Raw genomic sequence first — 20,911 nt, 5'->3', positions numbered from 1 at the left:
CTGTAAGAGCCCGAGTCCTGCTTGGGGATAAGGCGGGGCTGGGACCCGGCAGTGACAGGACAGTGGGGGGTTGGGGTGAGCACGACACAACGAATGGACCTGACTCGTCTTCCTCGGGCAGAAGTCCGTCTCGAGATGACCGCCTGGCATGGAGCCTGCCCCGGACCTGCGCCGGAGGCCGTGCTGAGCCTGTGGAGTCACGGGCACAGCTGCTGAGACGCCGGGCAGCTGGATGTGTCTCTCGGATCCACGGGCCGAGCTCAGCCATCTGCCCAGCCTCAGCTGACCGGCCAGGCGTCCGGCTGTCTGTCCCGCAGGCGTGGGCGGAGGCAGCGGCGGTGGCGAGCGCGTGCTTCAGGAAGAGCATGCAGGCCCGACGATGACAGGACGACAACGACAACGCAGAGATGGACGTGAACAGAAGCAGGCCGGGTCCCAGGAGGTGTCCGTCGTGCTCCGAGCAGAGCGGCCGAACGGATGGTCCCCGCCGGGGCCGCCCAGCGTGCAGGGAGCGGGAGCCCCTCTCCTGCTGGTGCCCGGCCGTGCCCCCGCCCCAAACACTGGCTGCCAGGGTTCGCAATCAGGCTTTAATGAGAATCTTCGGGGTCTCTCCAGGCCCGACTCCCCGCCCCACCCCGGCTGCTTCCTCCGGGGACCGCGTGCCAGAGAGGGGAGGGTCCGTGAACGCCGAGGAGAGACGGTGCTCTTCCGACCCAGACAGAGAGGCCCGAGGGTTTACCGGATCCTGGTGAAGAGGTTGAGCACTGACACGGACTCCTGCGGGGCACACGGGAGGGACCGCTGAGCCTGCGGCCCCCCGGGCTACCTCTCTGGAAGTGCCCGCCGCTAGGCCAGGCCCCCGGGGCTGGGCGCCAGGCGGCATCGGGCTGGGAAGTTCTGCCTGGAGGGGACGTGACGTTTTGGGCCAGAGGAGCCTGCGTGGGCACCTTCCCCGGCACCCCGAGGCGCGTAGGGGGTGGCCAGGCTCTGAGCGCCTCGTGCCACATGGTGGGGGATGTGCAGCAATGTAGGCGTGGGGGGGGGCCACGGGGGGCCACAGAGGAGATTCCCAGGGAGATGCTGGCCAACAGAACGAACGGGGCTGGGTGGGGAGGTGGGGAGGTGGGGAGATGGGGAGGTGGGGAGATGGGGAGGTGGGGAGATGGGGAGGTGGGGAGGTGGGGAGGTGGGGAGGTGGGGAGGTGGGGAGGTGGGGAGGTGGGGAGGTGGGCAGGGGAAGCCCCCAGGACAGGCGAGGGGACACGCGCAGGGGAACAGCTGGCACTGATACCGACCCACTTTACCTTTGTCGAACGGGTTTTGCTAAAGACGTTCCAGAACCTCAGGGTTTCATCCCCGGCACCAGTGACTATGGCCTCTCCATCAGGGGACATGGCCTGCAGAAGGAGACAGACCCCCACTGTCTCTACGCCCCGCGGGCAGCGCTTCGCGGACAGAACCGCGGAACCAGGCGTGGCACCGCCGGACAGAGCCGCGGACGGAGAGCTCTTGGGAAAACCCCAGGCGGCCTCCCTCCCGCCCGCCACCCGGAGACGCTCTTCTGCGCGACGGGTCAGAGAGTATGTTGGCTGGAGCACAAGATGTCTTCTTCCGAAAAGAAGAAAGAAATGGAGTGGTCTGCAAGAGAGGGGGCCTGTCTGCAAGACCTGACAGACGGTGGTCTGGTGAAACGCTCAGCGATCACGTGAGTGCCGGGACCCAGATCCGCAGAGGTTTCTTTCCGCGCGTGTCTCCAGAGACACCCGGCTGAAGGGAAGGACGGAGGGCAGAGGCGCAGCACAGCAGGTTCCCGCCGCCGGTACCACGTGACCTTGGCGGACAGGAGCCCGCCCTGCTGTGCAGTCCTGGAGGCCCCCCGGGCCGCAGAACCCCGACACAGGGCCGCACGCTGCCTCTCGGGGCGCAGGGCAGTGGTTTCTGGGCGGCCACAGCACGTCTCCCAGAACCCGGGGGCTGGGGGTCGGGGGGGGGGGGCAGACTCACCAGGTACAGGACCCTGTACGAGTGCCCGGTCAGCTTTGCCACCTGGGTCAGGGACGGGTACTTCCACACCAGGATCTGGTTCTGCGAGTAGCCGTGCGTGCTCACCTGGGGGGCGGAGAGGGTGCTGTCGGAACCCGGGCCCCCCGCTTCCAAGGCCCGGGGCCCAGACGGAAGGACATCTGAGCTGGCACCTCAGACTCGCCAAGCGAGCGACGTACAGGGGCCACAGGTGACGAGGTAGAGAGAGCACGGTCACAGCCCCTGCTCCCTGCACTCTGGTCGGTGACTGGACAGAGTGGGACACACGGCACCTGACAGGCCCGGGAGCCTCTCTGGCGGGCACTGGGTGTGGGGGTGTGGGGGTGTGGGGGTGTGGGGGTGTGGGGGTGTGGGCGTCCGGGTCAAGGACGGGCACATCCAGGCACCTCTGGTCTGCACGACGAGGGTGGCGGGGGCCTGGCTGAACTCAGGACCCCCTGGGAGGCCTCAGCGGGGCCAGGGCTCCTGCCTCCCCCGCCTCCTGCCCGCACCCCCAGGCTCCTCTGCCCCTGGCTCTTCGCGGAGAGGCTCCGAAGGCCGTGTAGCGATGAGGAGGGAGGCGCACGCGTGTGTCCCCGCAGGCCCTCCCTGGCCGGCCCCGCACTCACCAGCTCGTTGGCGTGCTTGGACCAGGCGAGGTTGCACACCTGGGAGCCCGTGTCGATGCACTGCAGCGGCTGCCCCGTGAGCGTGTTCCAGAAACGGATGCAGCGATCGGCCGTGCCACCGCCAGACGCCAGCAGCCCGTGCTGGTGCGGGGACCAGGCGATGGCCTTCACGGCCGCCAGGTGCTCCGTGTACTGCTGCACGGGGCTCAGGCTCGAGTGGTTCCAGACCAGCAGCTGCGGGGGCAGTGGCTGTGAGGCCCCGGAGGCCACCACAGTCCGCCCCCGGGGGAAGAACCCGCACGGCCCTCACTCCGTGGGGAGGCCAGGGCTGCGAGGGGCCTGCGGTGCCTACCTTGTTGTCGTTGCCCCCCGAGGCGAGGAGCTGGTGGTCCGTGGACCACTTGAGCCCACACACCTCCTGCCGGTGGCCCTGCAGCCGCCGCTCTGACTGCAGGGGCGGGGTCCGGATGTCCCTCTGCAGGATCATGCGGTCCCGGCTCCCGGACGAGAGCTGGTCAGCGTTCCAGGCCAGCGCCCCTGGAGGCCAGGCAGAGGGCAAGGGAGGCTGAGGCCTCGCCCCCCGGAATCACACCTGCCCCCTGGGAAGCGGGCGGCTTCTCACCAACGCGTGCCGTGTGGCCTTCCAGCATGGACAGCTTCTTTCCTGCAGCTGCGTCCCAGATCTGCACAAAGCCCTTGTGCGTGCCAACGGCCACCAGGTTCCCCTAGGACCGAGCACACGGGGGAGGGAGTGGGCATCAGGCCCAGGCATGGGGACCTCTCCCTCCGCCTCCTCACCGCAGGGCCTTGGGGCCGTTTCTTTACAGGTTTCTTTGAACCAAAAGGACACCCCTCCTTGGAACTTTCTGGGGGAACGGTCACACAAGTGCACCGGTTTGTCAAAATCCGGTAGACACGCAGGCTAAACACCTGTGCGTTTCTATCTGCGGCTGCCATGCCAGCTGTGGGGGCGGGGAGAGGCATGCAGGGGACCAAGTCTGACCCAGAGTCACCATAACCATCTTTACAGGCTGGGGACAGGCAGGGGTGCAGGTGGCGATTAGACCCCCGGAGATTAGACAAGTGATCTCCAGGCCGGCTGCTGGCCCCTCTGGGTCCCCAAAGCCCCCTCAACACCGGGGAGGGCCCCTGCCAGCAAGACTGGGTCATATCTCCCTGACTCCGCCCAGCTAGGGGATGGGGCCCACGTACTGACCCGTTCAGACCAGCCCACGGAGGTCACCGAGTCCCCTTCCACCGAGAGGTCACAGAGCCGGGTCACCTGGGGAAAGGGGAAGTGGTTGGTGGGCGCGGACGCACAGCCACCTGTCCATGCACCCGTCCACCCTCCCAAGCACCCGTTCGCTGGCTTACGGACACCAGGGCAACGAGGCCGGGGTGCCTGGGACGCTGTGGGCCAGGAGGGGACACACACCAGCATGGGGATAACTGACCACACACAGATGGGGCGGGCGCTCAAGTCCCCCTCCCCCACCGCCCCGGGGCAGGCCACAGGCTGCTGGGAGCAGAGGGGCGGCCCTTTCCCCGAGGGGGCTTCACTTGCCCCTTTGAAACCCGGCCTGCGTCTGGTCTCATTCCCGAAAACAGCCTACTGCGAAGAGCAGGCCTCGAACCCCGGCAGCTACTCTGACAGATTGGTGGGGTGGCTGCTGATGACTGCCACCAAGGAAGCGGCCCTCGGGGGGGGGGGGGGGCCCCTGGCCAGACCGGGCCCGGGGGCCTCGCCCGGGTCAGCGTGCATGCAGAGGGGAGGCCCCGGGGAGGACAGAGGGGTGCTGCCCCGGTCCCGGAGGTCGCCAAAGTCCTCCGAGCCCCCCCAACCCCCGCGCACTGGCTCCCTGGCGCCACCTGGCTGGTGCAGGCGCTCCACAGGTACACGCAGGTCCCCAGCCCCACGCTGAGCACATTGAGGGACGACCAGTCCACCAGGTTCAGGTAGAAGTCGTCCTGCAGCTCTGGCGCGTCCAGGACCTTGAAGGGGATCTTGGAGATCTTGCGGGTGGGTTTCCGTGGCGACCGCAGTAGCTTCTGACTGCAGGGAGAGCCCACCGCGTGGGGTGCTGTTGGTGTGACCTGTGGGCTCCCCCTCGTGCTCTCCTGCCACCCACGTGACCCCACAGCTATGGGTGGGGACCGCCAGCCGTTGGGCCGCCCTGAGCTCTGACAGCCACACCACGCCTTCTGCCCGGCACCTCCTCCGGGGAGCCCTCCTTGACACCCCTGTCTGGGCCCGGCGCCACTGAGCCCGAAGCGCGTCCCCACTGAGGAAGGTCCCCCTGAGCCGCCTCTGTACCCCGTGCGCAGTTCTAGGACCAAGCTAGGCTCCCAAGCGCCGCCTGGCTGCCCACCTGGCCTGTTCCATACCCCACAGGCCTAGACTCACCTCTTGTTGCTAACGGGGGACAAGGAGTAGGGAGACACATCGTTGCCATCGTCGGGGCTGGAGCGCTTGGTGCTGAGGGAATACTGGAGGCAGGGGAGGGAGGACCCCAGCTGAGCAGAGCCTCGGCCGCACAGCCCGGGGACCTCACACCCGGGACCCTGGTGCCCCGCGCTGCCGGTGGCCAGGCCGGAGTGTGAGGCGAGCACTCGGGTCGGAGACGTGGCCCGGGTTCCAGGGATCCAGAGAAGCAAAGCAGGCCTCACGCCTGAGGCCTCCTCTGGACAGCGACTGCCCGGTGCCGGCCTCCCCCTGCCCCGCTGGCCGCCCGCCTGCCGGCCCTCCGTCAAGAGACCCGAGCCAGGCTCCTCCCGACACTGCCCTACGGCTGCCCCCAGCCTCAGGACCGGGCACCTGGTGCCTGAACCAGCACTGCCTTTGGAGCAGCAGGAGAGCGAAACCCCCGGTTCGAGGCACGGGGCCCGGCGGCTCCCGGGGTGAGCACAGGCCGAGCGCGTGGGGCCGAGCCGGGCAGCCTGCAGAGGGCCTGTGCTGCACGCTGCCGGCAGGGAGAGCATGCTCACCGTGAACAGGCCCTTCTTCTCAGGCGTGGAGGGCTGCAGCCTTCGGTCCTCCGTCTGCGGGTCCTGCACCTTCTCGATGCCGGCTCCCAGCAGCTCGTTCTTCAGCAAGGCGGAGTAGGCCAGGCCATCTGTGGGCGGGGGCTGTGTGAGGCCTGGGGGAGGGGGCGGCGGGGGGGGGGGGGGCAGGGGGCCAGACAGGGTGTGACCCCTGACCTTTGCCGTTGTCCGAGGTGGCGTCCTTGGCTTTCCGATTTTGGCTGGGAGACTTCTCATTCTCCTGCGGGCAACGGAGGGAAAGGAGGCGGGTCAGCTGGAGCCCCCGCCCGGCCCCCTCCCCCCTCCCCCGCCCTCTGGGCAGCCCGCACATTGATCCTGTGGAAATTGACGCTCCAGTTGGCACCGGCTCTCGAGGGGATGAAGCGGTCTCCGTGCTTGCTGGGGGAGGACACGGGAGAGTTGGCGGGCGTCAGGGTTCGCCGCATCTCTGCGACCTGGAAGGATGGCAGGGCGGGGCTGGTGCCTGAGAGCCCCCCAGCGCGCGACGCCAAGGCCAGCCTCTCCTCTCGGACCCCGGGCCAGGCCTACCCCGCCTCCTCGCGCGAGGCCTCTGCCCGCCGAACCGGCGGGTCGAGCAGCAGAGGTGAAACATTTTGACACGCGAGCCGCGGGGGCCGGAACGCTGCCGGAACGCTGCCGGCGGGCCTCAGTGTATCCTCCCAGCTGGGGAGGCGACACTCTCAAGAACGGGGCAGCCCGAGAGCACAGGCGCCCGCCACGGGGCTCTGTTCGCTTCTAAGCCACCACGACGGACCCGACACCTCGCTGCTCCTCGGGCCCCATCTCCGTCAGGCAAGGACGGTCTCCCACAGAAGCACGACTCGCCCGCCGGAGCCGGCGCACGGACGCGGGGGCCCTGCTCCCAGGAAACCGGCCTGGCCCTCTGAACTGTCCCAGGAGGGTCCTTTCCCTCTAAGGGACCTGCGGGGGGCTGGACTACATACATCCCCCCCATCCCCCAGAAGGACGGGTTGAAGTTCGAGCCGTCCCCACCCCCGCACCCGGGATGTGACCTCATTCGACACCATCTTTGCAGGTGTGACCCAGTTAAGACGAGGCCACCCCGGGTGGGACGGGCCCCAAATCTACGCCTGGTGTCCTAAGAGTCAGAGACTCAGAGACACAGACCCACACAGAAGAGGGGGACGTGAAGGCGAGGACTGCCGGCCACAGCAGGAGCTGGGGAGGCAGGACTCCTCAACGGGACCCCCAGAACGAGCGTGGCCCTGTGACAGCACGGGCGAAGGCCTCAACTGCCCGGCACAGAGCTGAGAGCATTGAGAAGAGCGGTGAGCACAGCCCGTGACACGTCAGGAGCCCGCGATGGCGTGGCTGAGAGGGGTGGGGTCCGGGAAAAGAGGCCTCCCCAAACTCTGCTGAGTTCCGCAGATAAGGACAGGGCCACCTCGAGCTGCCGCCACGGCTCTGCCCGGTCAGGCCCGCCCCACGGGTCTGAGACCCCAGGCCCTTCGGCTCCCTCTCTGGAAACTGGGAGAGCAGCTCACCTTCCCTCGTCCCTGCAGCCGGTCCCGGGCGTGGCCCCGGGGAACAGGGGTCTGGAAGCTGACCGTCCCTGTCAGCAGAAGGCACGCTGGATGCCCGAGGAGGGGACTCCCTGGCGTGTGGCCCTGCCACTGGGAGGCCCGCGGGAGGACGTGCTTCTCGCCGGCCCGGCACCCAGTGCTCTAGAGGCTGCTCCCCGCCACCCCGGGGCCCGGCCGGCGCCAGTGGGGGCAGGGCGCCCGGTACTCACGCAGGGCATCGTGTTCTCGTTCTGAACGACGATCTGCCGGAGGAGGCGCCGCTCATAGTCCTGGTCCATGGCGACGCAGGGCAGGCACAGCCCGCCGGCCAAGGTCAGCCGGCCCGGGTCAGCCTGGGGCAGGAAGGGCAGCAGAGGTCAGTGCCGGTGGGCAGCAGCCCCCTCCACTGCCCGGTGACCACAGCGAACTCCACGGTGATGGCCAAGGCCTTCCACTTCCTCCCAGGAGCCCGGTGGGGGGGGGGGGCAGGCACACCCCACAGGTTGTGGAAACCACAGGCGGCTGTGACGGGGAGGACGGCGGCTGCTCTGAGGGACCTTCCGCCAGGACTCCCGGCCTTTGTCCTGCTTAGTGCAAGTCTGTCATCTAAGTCTGGGTCCTGGAGCTTGCCCTCCGGCCACCCTCCTTCCCATGCACCCACCATGTCGCCTTCCTGCTTCAGACCCTCCGAGGCCACAAGCCACCCTCAGACCATGTCCAACCCCGAGGTGGGGGCTGGGCAAGCGTCAAAGTGGTCCCAGCGAGAATTCCTCCTTGAATGAGGAAGCTTCTATATCCTTTTTTCTTTTTTTAAGTTTATTTGTTTTAAGTGAGAGAGTGAGAGAGAATGTGCACACACCCACAGGGGGAGGAGGGAGAGGGGAGGGAGAGGGAGAGAGAGGAGGAGGGGGGAGAGGAGGAGGGGGAGAGAGAGGAGGAGGGGAGAAAGGAGGAGAGGGGGAGGGGGGAGAGGGGAGGAGGAGAGGGGGAGGGAAGGGAAAAGGGGAAGGAGAGAGGGGGAGAGAATCCCAAACAGGCTCCACACTATTAGCACGAAGCCTGACGCAGGGCTCGATCTCATGAACTGTGAGATCACGGCCTGAGCCTAAATCAAGAGTCAGATGCTTAACTGAGGCCCCCAGACGCCCCAGGAAGCCTCTGTCCTAATGCACGAACGGGGCCACGGTCCTCAAGCTGCAGGCACCTGGATGTGCACACGCGGGATGGGGTTCAACAGCTCAACTCTGCCCATTCAGAATTTGTAAAGCTCACACCCTCTTCCCACTGGGCTCAGCCCAGCTCGGAAGGCTTCTCTGAAAAGAAGGGGGGGAGACGGAAGAATGTTCTAGAAGCAAAGCACCTGGACGCAGGAAAGGGCGGTGCACTTTCCAGCACAAGGGGGGTGGGGGTGAGTGGCCACCTCTGGGAGGAGGATGTTCCTCACTGCGGGGCTGGACACAGGCCCGCAGCCAGTGGCTGCTTCCAGAAACCAACATGAAACGTTCACCAGTCCTGCCTCCCCCAGGGGCACCGCAGAGCAAATGGGGGGGGGCCTAAACCAAGTGTTTCTGGGACAGAGCCGGGCAGAGAGGGGGCTCAGAGGGCTGCAGCTCCTCGCGACATGCCCGCTCCCCCTGCCCCAGATCCCCGATGCGCTCAGAGCCACCACGACGAGCTCTACTGCTCTGTCTGGAGCCCGGGTTCACGACAGATCAAATACCAGAAAGTCGAAGGCTGGCCCAAAATTAAAAGTCTGTGAATCCTGAAGGGTAGCACTCTGGAGAAGTCAACATTTGCTTTAAAAAGAATTGTGGTGAAATCCGCATAAGATGTACCACCCTAACCATTTCTAAGTGCACAGCCCAGCGGCTTCAAGCACACACAGTCGTGCAGCCACCCCCACCATCTGTCTCCAGAACTTTCCATCTCCCCAAGCTGCGACTCTGTCCCCAGGAAACACTGACTCCCTGCCCCTGCCCCCATAGGCTCCTCTCTGTCTCCGGCCCCCACACACAGGGCCACGGAGCCCAATGCTTCCACTTTTCGGTGTGCGCCTGGGAGGAATGAAAGGAAACAGACCCGCACAGAACCCAGTCCCCTAAAGCTCCAACTGGCGTTGTTCTAGGTCGTTCGTAATCACCAAGGAGAGAAAGACTCCCAAGTGTCTGTCGACAGGTTGAGTGAATGGATAAACCCGACGCGCCCCACCCGCACACTAGAATGTGACCCAGCCTCGGAAAGGAAGGACGCCCTGCCACCGGCCACCGCATGGGTGGACCTGGAGAACACAGGCGCAGGAGGACACGCCCTGTGTGTCCCTGCTCACAGGGGGTCCCTAGAGGAGTGCCGTCCACAGAGGCAGAGAGTGGACAAGAGACTCCTGGGGGCAGTGTGAGCTCGGCGTCACCTGGGAGGGAACCAGCCTGGGGGTCCACCGCTCGCACCTCTCCAGGCGTGGCCACGCCACGAGGCTCTCAGGCCCACCTACCTGCGTCCTATCTTCGACAGCCCCAGGTGGCCTCTCTGACGGGTTCCCGGGCCTGTGGTGGAGACCGTGCAGAGCACGGGGCAGAAGGACCAGCACGAGCCCACCGAGTCCTCGACCCTCACCCCGCAATTACGGGACACGGCCAGCCTGGCGTGGCCCAGGCCCAAAGCCGGACGGACACTCGGCCAGCGCCAAGCCCGCTGGGTGAGACTCAGAGGCACAGGCGCGTGGCCGCTAGTCGCCACGGTGCGCTCCACACCACGCACGTTAGCGGGCTTGCGCGTTTGATCCCGTGCTCCCCCGTTCTCCCCGTGCACGACCTCACGACCCGTGCGTCTGCACCATCGCCTCGTGCACGCGAACCTGGGATGGCCGAGCAAGGGGCAGCGGCGCTGCAGGCTCACGTGGGGTCACGGGCAGGAGCCCCTGCCCTGAGGCCCGCCTCCCCGTGCCCACCTGCCCCCAGGGTCCTCCCTCCGCTGGGCCCGGAGTTCCTCTCAAGTCCACCGGCCCCATCGTCCCCATGGGGCCAGACGGCGGGCCTCCCGCTTTGTGAGCAGAGCCCTGCCCACATCTGGGGTAAGCCTGTGGGAGCGGCCACCTCCTTCTTGCCCGTCGGCCCCCTCCCCCTGCACGTGCCCTGTAGTCCAGCAGAAGGTCCCCAGACCAGTCTCGCTCCTCTGTCACAGAGTCCAGCAGTGACTGATGACTGCGTCCCTCAAGCCTCCCTCACTTCTCTGGCAGCGGGGGGGGGGACGACGGACGACCCCTTCCAGCCCACCTCCGAGTCCCCAGGATGAACCCCAAGGTGTGCCCTCGGCACAGTGACCACTCCTGGGGCAGCATGGCCGTACGAGTTTCTGTCCGGGCTGCAGACTCCCATTCAGAGGACGGAGTCCCAAGGGTGAGCCTGGGCCATGTGGGAGCCAGAGCTGAGCTCCAGGAGGCCGGCGTCCACTCTGACCGAGGACCGGCATCCTGGGTGGGGTTTATGGCGGGGAAGAAGGGGCATAAAGAGGAACAGTCACGGCTCCGTTCTGGTAAGTTCTGCCATCAGCGGGTACTTTCCCGGAGTCGGGCCAGTCAGCTGTCCTGAGTAAACCAGGGTCACAGAGGCAGCAGACTTCCTTCGGCCACTGTGTGCAGAGTCAACCCTGGAGGGCCCTGACTGGGGCCTTGCTTGCCGCCTGCCCGCCAGGCAGCGAGCCCTGGGGGGCACCGGTGAAGGCCACGCTCGGTCCACATGCTCGGTGACCGCCCCTGCCTTGCTCTCCCCGAGCAGGGCTGCTCAGGGCCAGCGGGGCTTTGGGGGAACGAGGGGCCTCACCACGGGGAACGGTCACACTGTGGGCTAAACCTCTCAGCCCCGACGAGCTTCCAATGGAAACCACGGCCCCCCAGTCACAGACCAAAGCCACCGTGCTGATGTCCCCGGGGGGGGGGGGGGTCCCCATGAGGCCGGCAGGGCTGGTCTGTTTCACTGATGGCAGGGCCCAGGCCACAGTTCAGGAGAAACCAGAAGCGTCTACGAGGGAAGACGTACCACAAACGGTTTTATTTAGAAAGACGACACAGGGACACCCGAGGGGCTCTGTCGGTTAAGCACCTGACTCTTGACTTTGGCTCAGGTTGTGGTCCCGTGGTTCAGCTCTGTGCTGACAGTGCAGAGCCTGCTGGGATTCTCCTCTCTCTCTGCCTCTGCCCTTCTTCCCTCTCGCTCTCAAAAAAAAAAAAAAAAAAAAAAAAAAGACACTAGCGGAAAAAACACCTGCCACCCACGGGAGACACTGACGTGAAGGGCGTGAACACAGCCAGCGCTCCTGAGACGCCCACCCTCGCGTGCAGCTGGAAGGCGGCAGGCCCCACGCGGACAGCAGGGCCCCGGCCCCCAGCCCCGCACGCCACGCCGCGCGGGCGTAGGGAGGAGACAGGCACCCGTGCTCCTTGGCAGGAGCTGAAACCCGACTTCTAAGAAGGCAATTTGGCAGCTGCTTTCCAAATTTAAAACGCACTCTCTCTACTTCTAAGAATTCCCCCGGAGGAACTCCGGGCTGCGTGTGCAAAACCGCGAACACAAAGGCAGCGCCGCGTGTGACAGCAAACGGTGAGGCGGCAGGAGGGTCGGCCGGACCCCCCCCCCCCCCGCCCCCGAACATGACGGCAGCACAGGTCAGCTCTCGGGAGGGGGCCGGGGGTGGGGGACAGAGAGGAACGCCTCATGTACTTCTTGGATTCTGTGTCATGTGAGAGCGGAGGCGGGATGGAGGCGGCCGGCGGCCCAGGCGGCGCACTGAGCACTCGGCCGCCCTTGCCCTAGTCTGAGAATTTCCTAATAAGACGTCCGCGGGTGTGGTGTGCGGTGATTCTCCCGTTAACGAGCAGTCGCCGTGCGCAGACCGTCTGCAGGCCCCCGGCGGCCGGGCTCCCCCACCCGGGCCGAGCCCCAGCCGAGGTGGGAAGGGAGCAGCGAGCCGCCCTGCTGACCGGGCGGGCTGGTGTTGTGTCGGGTGAGGGCGGCCAGAGCCCTCGCCCCTCGCTGCCACTGTCCCCTCCACAGGGCACCGTCGCCGGGGGACTCGCCCGCCCACCACGCCAGCCCTGCGGAAGGGGGCCTCCTCTTCCACCGCGGCCCCCAGAGCTCACCTTCCGCCACCGCCTCGCACGAGCCTTCAGCCTCCCAGCCTGCTCTCCCGGGACAGAGGCGCCACCCAGCCGCCTCACAGGACAGTGAGGTTCCCGCACAGCTACCGCGAGGATCAGGCATCGCCGGCCCTCCCTGAGAGCGAGCCCAGCGGCAGTGGCAGGGCAGGCCGTGGCAAAGGCCGTGGCACCGTCCTGCCGCCTCGCCCGGCCAGCCCTGCGGCCGCGGTGCTCCCACGGTTTCCGCCCACCAGGCACTCACTCCAGATGTGACCCAGGGGCCCTCAGACTGGGCAGCGTCTGGGGACACGTTTGTCTGTCGACACGTGTGTCTGTCACGACTGTCACGACTGGGGTGTTCCTGGCCTCGAGGAGGTGGGGGCTGGGGACGCTGCCCAGTGCCCTCAGTGCCCAGGATGCCCCCAAAGAACGTTCATGGTGCCAGGCCAGGGAGGCTAGCGGATGAGGGACACGACGGGACACACGGGCCAGGCCTGGTGTCAGCAAGGACCGATGACGAGCTTGAGGCACCCGCGATTGCCTCCGAAGCCTCCCCCAGCAGGGGTGCAGCCGTGGAGGGCACCCCAGGAGCAGGGCATGCAAACGGACAGCCTCTTCTCTGGGCCTGGTACAGCAGGGTCCACGCTGCAACCCCCCCCCCCCCCCCCCCGCCAAGTTCATGCGGAGCCCCAGGCCCCCAGGACAGAAGCTCTCCGCTCTCTCGCCAAATTTCACATCCTTCAAAGTCTTGCTCATCTTGAAAAACCAGTCTCTCCTGCACTTAGATGTTGTAAGGCTCTTCAGGAAGCCCCAGGAAAAATGAAACGTTTCGTGACTCAGTATCTCGAGGGTGACTGTAGCCTGGACGGGACTACCTATAAAATGGGTTTACACCGGAGGCTCTCCCTGTCACGACGACCAGAGGTCCTCCACACCAGCCAGCGTGTCCCGGCAGAGTGGTCCTGGGTGCAGCTACCTCCAGCTTCTGGAGGGGAAGCCGGCCAGTTAGGCCAGGTGGCACTGGCTACCCACACGGGGTACGAGGAAGCAGCCTACGGACGCCCGCTCGGCTACGTCCTGTGTGGGCGCCACAGGGTCCTAGGTGAACAGGACATCGCTCCCGGCCCTGCGGGATAATGACAGCAGCGGGTCCCGCCCGGGGCCTTCCGCGGGCCAGCGCCGCTCGAGGCCTTGTACTTAACTGTGTCCCACGAGCGGTCCCGCCTCCACCTCACAGAGGAGGACCCCGGCTGGCGGGCCGGGGGGCTGGGTCCTACCCGGGCAAGTCCGGCTCCGGACTTACCTGCGCTCACCCCGCCTGCCCATGGCTGCTCAGATCACGACACTCCCCCAGGTGAGGGGGGTCCCCAGGCCCAGCACCCGAGCGAGCCGGCCACCTAGAGCTCAAAGGCCTGCTCTGGAGGGGGCATCCTCTCACGGGTGCGTATCTGCTGGTCCGTTCTAGCGGGAACCATCCCCCAAGTAGGGATTTACTGATAAATGGCTGGGGACTCCCTGGGAACGGTCACCAGGGGGCACAACCTCTCACAGGGCCCCTGAAACCTTGAGGAACATGCACCTGTCTGAGAGATATACAGGCGGAGACGGCAGGAGATCTGGAGGGGGGGGGGCAGGTGCTCCCAGACTACCCAGCTTCCGGTGCTTTCCTCCTGAGGAAGAGGAGAGGCTCCCGTGGGGGGCCTGGGGCCCGGATGTGTTCCTCTCAGCTATTCTCCAAGGGACCGGGGAAGTAGCACATAAGACCCAACTGGAAGAAGGAGGGCTTGTCTGATTTTCTGCTCGCGTGGGAGCCTCTGGCTCTGCTGTCCCGGCCTCGGCTCAGGCAAGCTGGGGACCAGCCCTCGAGCCCCCCGCCCCCACCACTACAGGAAACCCAAATACCATCTAGCCCTAGAAAGGTACGCTGGAAAAAGGGGGGCTTCAGAGAGGGACACACCTGGCTTTGAGTCCTGGCTTCCACTCTTACTGGCCCAGTAACTTCTCTCCGAAGCGGGTGAATGGGTAACACCACCTGTGTTGCTCTAACACTGGACGTGACTTCCGCGAAGCAGCTAGGAGGGGGCCTGCTAGGAGGTGCTGGCTGATCCCACGGGCTCAGCGACAGGTGCACAACACATCCCCCCCATGTGCCGGCTTCCTGTTCCTCCCTCCGCAGCGTGTGTGGGCTGTATGGCACGGGCGGCGGGGGTGGGGGGGTGCCTGGGCGGCCGCTGCTCCAGTGAGCTCCTGACCGCAGCTGTGGGCCGGGCGGCCAGGTGGGGCCCCTTCTCTTCCCTCACTGAGGCTGCAGGTAAGGAGACTGGGTCTTCCTCCAAGAGGAGGGAAGACTGTCGTCAATAAAAAGAAATGGGGCTACGTGGAGGCAGGAGGGCTGGCCGTGGCCTTCAGACATGGCCCAGAACGCAGGCTCTCGCACTCCCAATGGCTGATGCACAGAATGGGCCCTTCGAAGAGAGAGCTCCACCCCGTGGAGGGAACACGATGGGCTAGCGGACCCTCACGTCTCATGACACCAAAGACAAAGCCCAGAGGAGCTGGAATCAAAAAGGGCTGAGCCCGGGGCGCCTGGGGGGCTCGGTCGGTTGGGCGTCTGACTTTGGCTCAGGTCATGCTCTCACTGCTTGTGGGTTCGAGCCCCGCACTGGGCTCTGTGCTGACAGCTCAGAGCCTGGAGCCCGCTTCGGATTCTGTGTCTCCCCCTCTCTGCTTCTCCCCTGTTCACACTTTGTCTGTCTCCCTCTCTCTCAAAAATAAATACACGTTAAAAAAAAAAAAAATTAAAAAAAAAAAAAAGGGCTGAGCCTAACACATACGACAGGGAAGCGACGAGCCTCCCCTCTGGGGGCTGACGTGAATCACCACCAGAGGCAAGTTCTTTCTGGGGAGGCCTGGAGGTGGGGGCCCCCGAAGAACACATTCCAGCACCCGTGCGTGTATCCGTTCTCTCAGCTAAAGCTTACTCCCCGCTCTGTGCAGGCAGACTCTGGGGCTGACCAAGGAGTCCCGCCCTCCGGGGGCTGACGGTCTAGAGGACATGGCCTTTGGACCGGAGGCTCTCCCCTCGGACCCTGTGGAAACGGCCATACCGTTGGCACCCCGGGTGAGCCCTGCTGCTCTAAGCCTCAGAAGCGCCCAAGGTGAAGCCTCTGGTCTACCACCTCTGGGCACCGGGGTCGGCAGCAGCAGAGGATGCAAACCCCACGTGAGGGAGGGACAACTTGGCAACAGCAGCAGGCGATTTACGATCATTTACACGACTGAAACTGCAGTTTACGTCACAGGGCCGGATCTCAAGGCTGGACCAGGCCTTAAAGGGGTTCAGATGAGCCCCTCACAACTGCATCTGCTTGCATGCCTGCAGGGACAGGGAGCTCACTCCCTCACAGGCGGCCTTGAGCAGCAGAAAGTGCTCCTCAATATGTCTCACCAGGGACCCCACGTATGGGTCCTAGATGGGGGCAGAAGGAAGCCCTAAACCTAGTACGTTTAGGGCAGGGACCGCCAACCCTAACCCTAACCCTAACCCTAAGGCATGTTCTAGGGGGCGGGTGCGTTCTGGGCACTGCAGGGGGCTGAGCAGCCTCCCCGGGCCCACCCACTTGATGCCAGAACACCCCCAGCGTGACAACCACAAACACGCCCGGACGTTGCCCCTGGTGGAGAGCCCCCGGTTTGGGGGACTCTGTAGAGGGAAGTGTGGCTCCCCTCAGGCTCAGGAGAGCAGCGCTGACCTTTCTCTTGCCGTGCGGCCTTGGGTAAGTGGAGGCACCCCCTCCGAGCGGCAGTCTGCCCCTTCCCTTGCTCCCTCCGTCACCGCCGCCCCCCACCCCCGGCCTCTCCTCATCTCTATCATAGGACACTGTGCCAATATAACCTGACGCCTCCTGCACAAATCGGTGGTTTCTGGGCCCGACCTACTCCGGGAAGGAGCCTGTGCAAAAAAAAAGGGCAGGAGGATCTGGAGGGGTCTGCTGCTTTCGACAGGCGCACAGAGGTCTGGGGAGGCCGGGTGTAAGGACAGCGCTGGGGGCAGGAAGAGGGACAGCGAAGGCCCAAAGAAGGGTCTCCTGGGCCAGTGGTGGGGAGGTGGGGAAGGCCAGGGATGAGGGAGCCACGGGATGAGACGTGCCTTCACGGACTGAAGGTAGTGTCGTCTGGAGGAGGGGGGACCCAGGGGGACCCGACAGTGCCTGCCCGGGCCGGGTGGGGAAGCAGATGGTCCTGAGAGGATGGGGGAACAGGCACGAGGGGCCCCACGTGAGGCTGGGGGAGGGAACGGTCAGAGGAAAGCGCGACCTCCTCGGGGCTAACTCGCCCCAGGTGCCGGCAGGACCGCCAGGGGACGGTGACTGGCGCTGGCCCCGTGGGGCTGGAGCTCAGGAGCCAGCCTCGGGGTCCAGCAACGCACGAGGACAGGGAGTCAACCGTGCCCAGCAAGAACGCGCGCAGACAGCACAGCGGCATCTCAGTTGCATCAAAAGCAACGGTCACGAGAGCCTGTGCTCAACTGCCTGTAGCAGCTCTGACCGGAACAGGTAGAAGGTGGAAACAGCCCAAGCGTCCGCCAACTGGTGAGTGGACACACATACCGTGTCCAGCCAACACACAGGAACGTCACCTGGTCTCGAGCAGGAGCGAGAGTCGCCCACCCCCGCCGCCCCGCGGACGGACCCCGAACGCACGACGCTCAGCGAGGGAACCGGACACAAGAGGCCACACGGGGTGTGAGTCCGCGGGTGTGAAACGTGCAGAACGGGCTCATCCTGACACAAAGTGGGGTAGCGGGTGCCAGGGGCCGGAAAGGGCATGGGACTGACGACTGACGGGAAGAGGGCTTGTCTGGAGTGGTGAGAATGTTCCAGAATCCATCTGGTGATGGGTACCCAGGCCGAAAACCTCTCGATTGCATAGTTTAAATCAGTAACTCACACGGAGAGGGGATCGTATCTGAATAGATCCGTTACCAACAAAGGTCGAGCAAACAAATAACGGAAAGGAGGCTGCTCCCTGAAGGGAAGACACAGGAAGCCAGGGGACAGCGGAGTCCACTTTCCGGGGGGAGGGAGGGTGCACGTGTCAGGCACGGTGCTCGAGGACTAGATGGCACGGGGCCGGCGGCACGTCCCGTGTGCTCCTGCCCCGGTATCAGGTGAGGACGCCATAGGAGGAAAAAGGGGTCACCTGCCAAGGACACGAGGATGCACAGCTGTCCACAGCTGACCAGAAGGTCAACGCCACACGAGGAAGGAGTCCCAGCGTTCAACGTGCGTCTGGCCACCGAAGGAAGGTGCTGCCGCACGCGCCTCGCTCCAAACCACCCAGCGTCCGCGGCCACTCCGTGTGCACCCAATCTCGGGCAGGTGCAGCGAGAGGTGGCCCGCGTGGTGACAGTGGACTTGACAAGGGGGAGGCCACCACGGCCTGTGGTGGCTCAGAAACTGGACGGCAGAAGATGCTGGGCCGAAGAGGGGCGGCCAAGTAGTCCCTTCCCGGCTCTGCAGGACACCGGCCCCTGGTGCCAGCTCCCGGGACGGGCCAAACGCACCCTTCCCTCGGTCCATCAGTCCCTCCCGCCCTCCAGCACCTACTCGAGCCAGCGTTCCCACGCTCCAGCCTCACCGGGGCACCGCGCAGGCTCTGGGGACAGAGTCCCTGCCCTCACAGGGCTCACGGTCCCCCCTCGACACTGCTGATGTTTGGGGCCATGCTGAGCACTGGGTGGTGGGGTGGGGCAGCAGCGTCGCTGACCCCACCCACTGGATGCCAGGAGCACCCCCAGATCACTGATCCCAATCAGCGTCTGTTCCGATCACCACAGATGTCCCCAGACGGCACCCAGGTCTCCGGAAGACAATTACAAGGGTACCACGATCCTGCTGGTTCCTAAAACACCAAGTCCCCTGATGCACACACCCGACTCAAGTCTCCAGGCTCGCCCCTCAAACAGAATGATTTTGGATCCTCACCCCATTCAGTGCTACCCCGAAGAAGGTCCCCACAACCAACACTCCTGTGGATCCCCAAACCCAGAAGTCCCTGGTATCCAGACCCCGCCAGACCAGAGGCCCCAACAAGTAACAGTGGCGGGACGTTTCCTGCTGAAACAGAGGACCCGGTGTGAAAACCCAGGCCGACCAGCTTCTGAAGACTCATCACTTTTCCATCTGCTTCCAGGCGCTTCTCCCCTAGCCCGAAACAGCCGCCACCACCGGCTAGGGCACGGGAGTCGGAGATTTCCCTGGGGGAACAGTCCCAGGGGGCAAAGGGGAGGCACAGCTAACTCCCTGGACACTGCCCTCCACCCAGCGAGGCAGCTGTCCCTTGAACCACGAGCTGTCCCAACACCAGAGCCCTTGTTTTCGGGGGGGGGGGGGCATATCCTCGTTCGCTCGGCCAAGTGCCACGCGGCGGCCGGCACACCTGCTTACACTCTGAGGTTCGCAAGGCACGCGGGCCGGTTCGGCTCACACGGAAGGCGCCCTCGGCACCAGGGGCCGAGACGGCCCACGAGAAACTCTGCACGATGAACAGGCTAGGATGCGAGCTGGGGGGCAGCGCGCCACTCGGGGGACGGGCCCCAGAGGCTCTCATCAGCTTCTAGTGTGCAAATCCCCCACCTCCTCCAGGAGAGACCACCCAACCCCCTACAGTTCGAACACCCTCTCACGTGTCCCCAATTTGGGGTAAGAGGCACAGCTGGGTATGTTGTGATGGGTTGTTTTTCTTCGGGCAAATCATCCTCATGCAAAGCGTGGTCAGAAGCTGGGGGGGGGGGTGGGGGGACTGGTGCAGCCTCACCAGCAGGAGGCCTGAGGTCATCACTCTGCCGACCGACCGGAGTGAAGGGTGGGACGGGGACCAGTTCCCAGCCTGACAGGCGCCTGAAAGAGGGGATGATTTCGTGGGGGAAAGATCGGGTGGAAAACTAAACGGGTCCAGGCGGCAGAGCGGAGGGTCTCAGGCCTTGGGCTGGGGGTGGGCCCAGCCAGTGCAGGACCAACGGGCACGGGCCGGCAGTTTTCAGCAGGGGGAAACGCTCTGATGGGGAGAAACATTCCACACTTGGGGGCTCCGGGGTGGCGGGGCTTGGGCTCACAGGAAGAGGCAGGATGTTCCGGGGTCGGGGCGCAGCCGGGCTCAGATTTTGGTGGGGTCAGGGCCCAGATGGAGAGCTTGACTCCCGCTGGATGGGGGCTGGGAGGGCTGGGGGCAAGGGGACGCTTATGCATTGAAGCAGCCGGGCCTGAGAGCTCGGCTGTGCCAGAACCGAGAGGCAGGGGAGCGGCGAGCAAGACGGGGAGCCCGGACCACAGGGTCCCCACACCTCCGTCTACTCGCTTCAGGGTCCACACGGCTCCGATTGTATTTTACTGAGATGGGGGGAGGGGGCCCGGTTCAGGCCGGGCTGAGTCGTGACAGCTATGGGGGCAGCCGAAATCTGGGCAGGGCCTGAGCTGGGACGGTCCCGGTTTGGAGGAAGCGGGTTTGACAGGCCAGAGGTGATCAATGGCTGTTTTCGGGGGTGAACGCCCGGCTTAAGGAGACAGAGTCCGACCCCCGTTTATGAGCGGACCCCGGACGCCGGCTGCGGGGGGGGGGGGGCGGGGGCAGGTCTCGGGTCGCAGGTGGCTCGGGCTGGGGCGGTCACGCAGGGCCGGATCTGGGGGTGAAGACGGGAGCGAGATGCTGAGGTCACCGCGGGCCTAGCTGGGCACTGGGGGGCGGCGTTCAGGAGGTCTGGCCGGCTCCTGGAGGGGGCCCCGAGCGCGGGGGCCGCAGCCCCGGCCGCCGGCGCGGTGTCGGGGGACCCCCGGGTAGGCCCGCGCCGCCGTCGAGCCCCGCCCGGCTCGGGGGGTCGCGGCTCGGGCCCGGGGGGCGGGTCCTCAGACCCCGGCCGCCTCACCTGGCTCGCTCCGGTCCCCCGTTGGCTCCGCCGACCCCGTCTCTCCCGGCGCAGCGCCGCGCCGGCCTCTGCCGCCCGCAGCTCCACTGGTCCGGCCGCGGCCGCCGCTGTCGGGACCCCGGGCTCCGCGCTCCTTAATATGGCGGCGGTCGCTGTTCCGCGGCCTCCCGGAGCCCTCCTCCGCCGCGCGCGCTCCCGTGGCCGGCCACGCCCCCGCGCCGGCGCGCTGCGTACCGCCGCCACGCCCCGCCACGCCCCCGCGCGCCCGGGCCTCGCGCCCGGGCCGCGCCACGCCCCTCCTACCCCGCGCAGCTGCGCCTGCGCGCCTCGGGCATCTCGGGAGGACGTGACGTAGCCCGTGATTCGAATCAATACAGGAAGCGGGGCGCCACGCGTTGCCACGGGCGACCGGAGCCGCCGGGGGCGCCCGCGACCCCGCGGCCCCGCTGAGCCAGTTGCGAGGGAACTGCGGGAATGGCTCTGCCTAGTTTAGGACGCGGTTCTTAGCAGGAGACAGTCGCAGGCGCGGGCACTCAAGGGCGGCCCCACAGCCCAGGAAGCAGTCGCCCTGCGTGATAAGCGCAGAGGGGACTCGGCAACAGGTGCATGTCGGGCACATGCACACCCGCTGCCTGCGGGAAGA

At 65.8% G+C, this 20,911-nt stretch overlaps 1 protein-coding gene across 4 annotated transcripts; it reads right to left on the bottom strand.

The window, feature by feature from the left end:
• Window positions 1–573: 573 nt before the first annotated feature.
• On the bottom strand, window positions 574–20,476 carry FZR1 (fizzy and cell division cycle 20 related 1). Of its 4 annotated transcripts, none has more exons than XM_043586131.1 (14): window positions 20,269–20,476; window positions 7,447–7,569; window positions 6,002–6,127; window positions 5,850–5,913; window positions 5,637–5,764; window positions 5,056–5,138; window positions 4,521–4,704; window positions 3,868–3,933; window positions 3,274–3,376; window positions 3,004–3,188; window positions 2,652–2,885; window positions 2,005–2,109; window positions 1,305–1,397; window positions 574–777 (listed from the first exon to the last, which is right to left on the bottom strand). In XM_043586131.1, exons 2-14 carry the CDS (start codon window positions 7,513–7,515, stop codon window positions 736–738), a joined length of 1,482 nt encoding a protein of 493 aa, XP_043442066.1. In that variant the 5' UTR covers window positions 7,516–7,569; window positions 20,269–20,476; the 3' UTR covers window positions 574–735. The 4 variants fall into 4 exon arrangements, with proteins under 4 accessions (XP_043442066.1, XP_043442067.1, XP_043442068.1 ...); XM_043586132.1 differs by having other exon boundaries at window positions 1,296–1,397; window positions 6,002–6,071; window positions 20,269–20,465; XM_043586133.1 differs by having other exon boundaries at window positions 6,002–6,071; window positions 20,269–20,465.
• Between the last annotated feature and the right edge of the window lie 435 nt (window positions 20,477–20,911).

The sequence above is a fragment of the Prionailurus bengalensis genome, chromosome A2 (genome assembly GCF_016509475.1).
Source record: "Prionailurus bengalensis isolate Pbe53 chromosome A2, Fcat_Pben_1.1_paternal_pri, whole genome shotgun sequence".
Taxonomy (NCBI): Eukaryota; Metazoa; Chordata; class Mammalia; order Carnivora; family Felidae; genus Prionailurus; species Prionailurus bengalensis.
The sequence above is the reverse complement of the archived record's forward strand: the minus strand, read 5'-3'. Positions and strand labels throughout refer to the sequence as shown.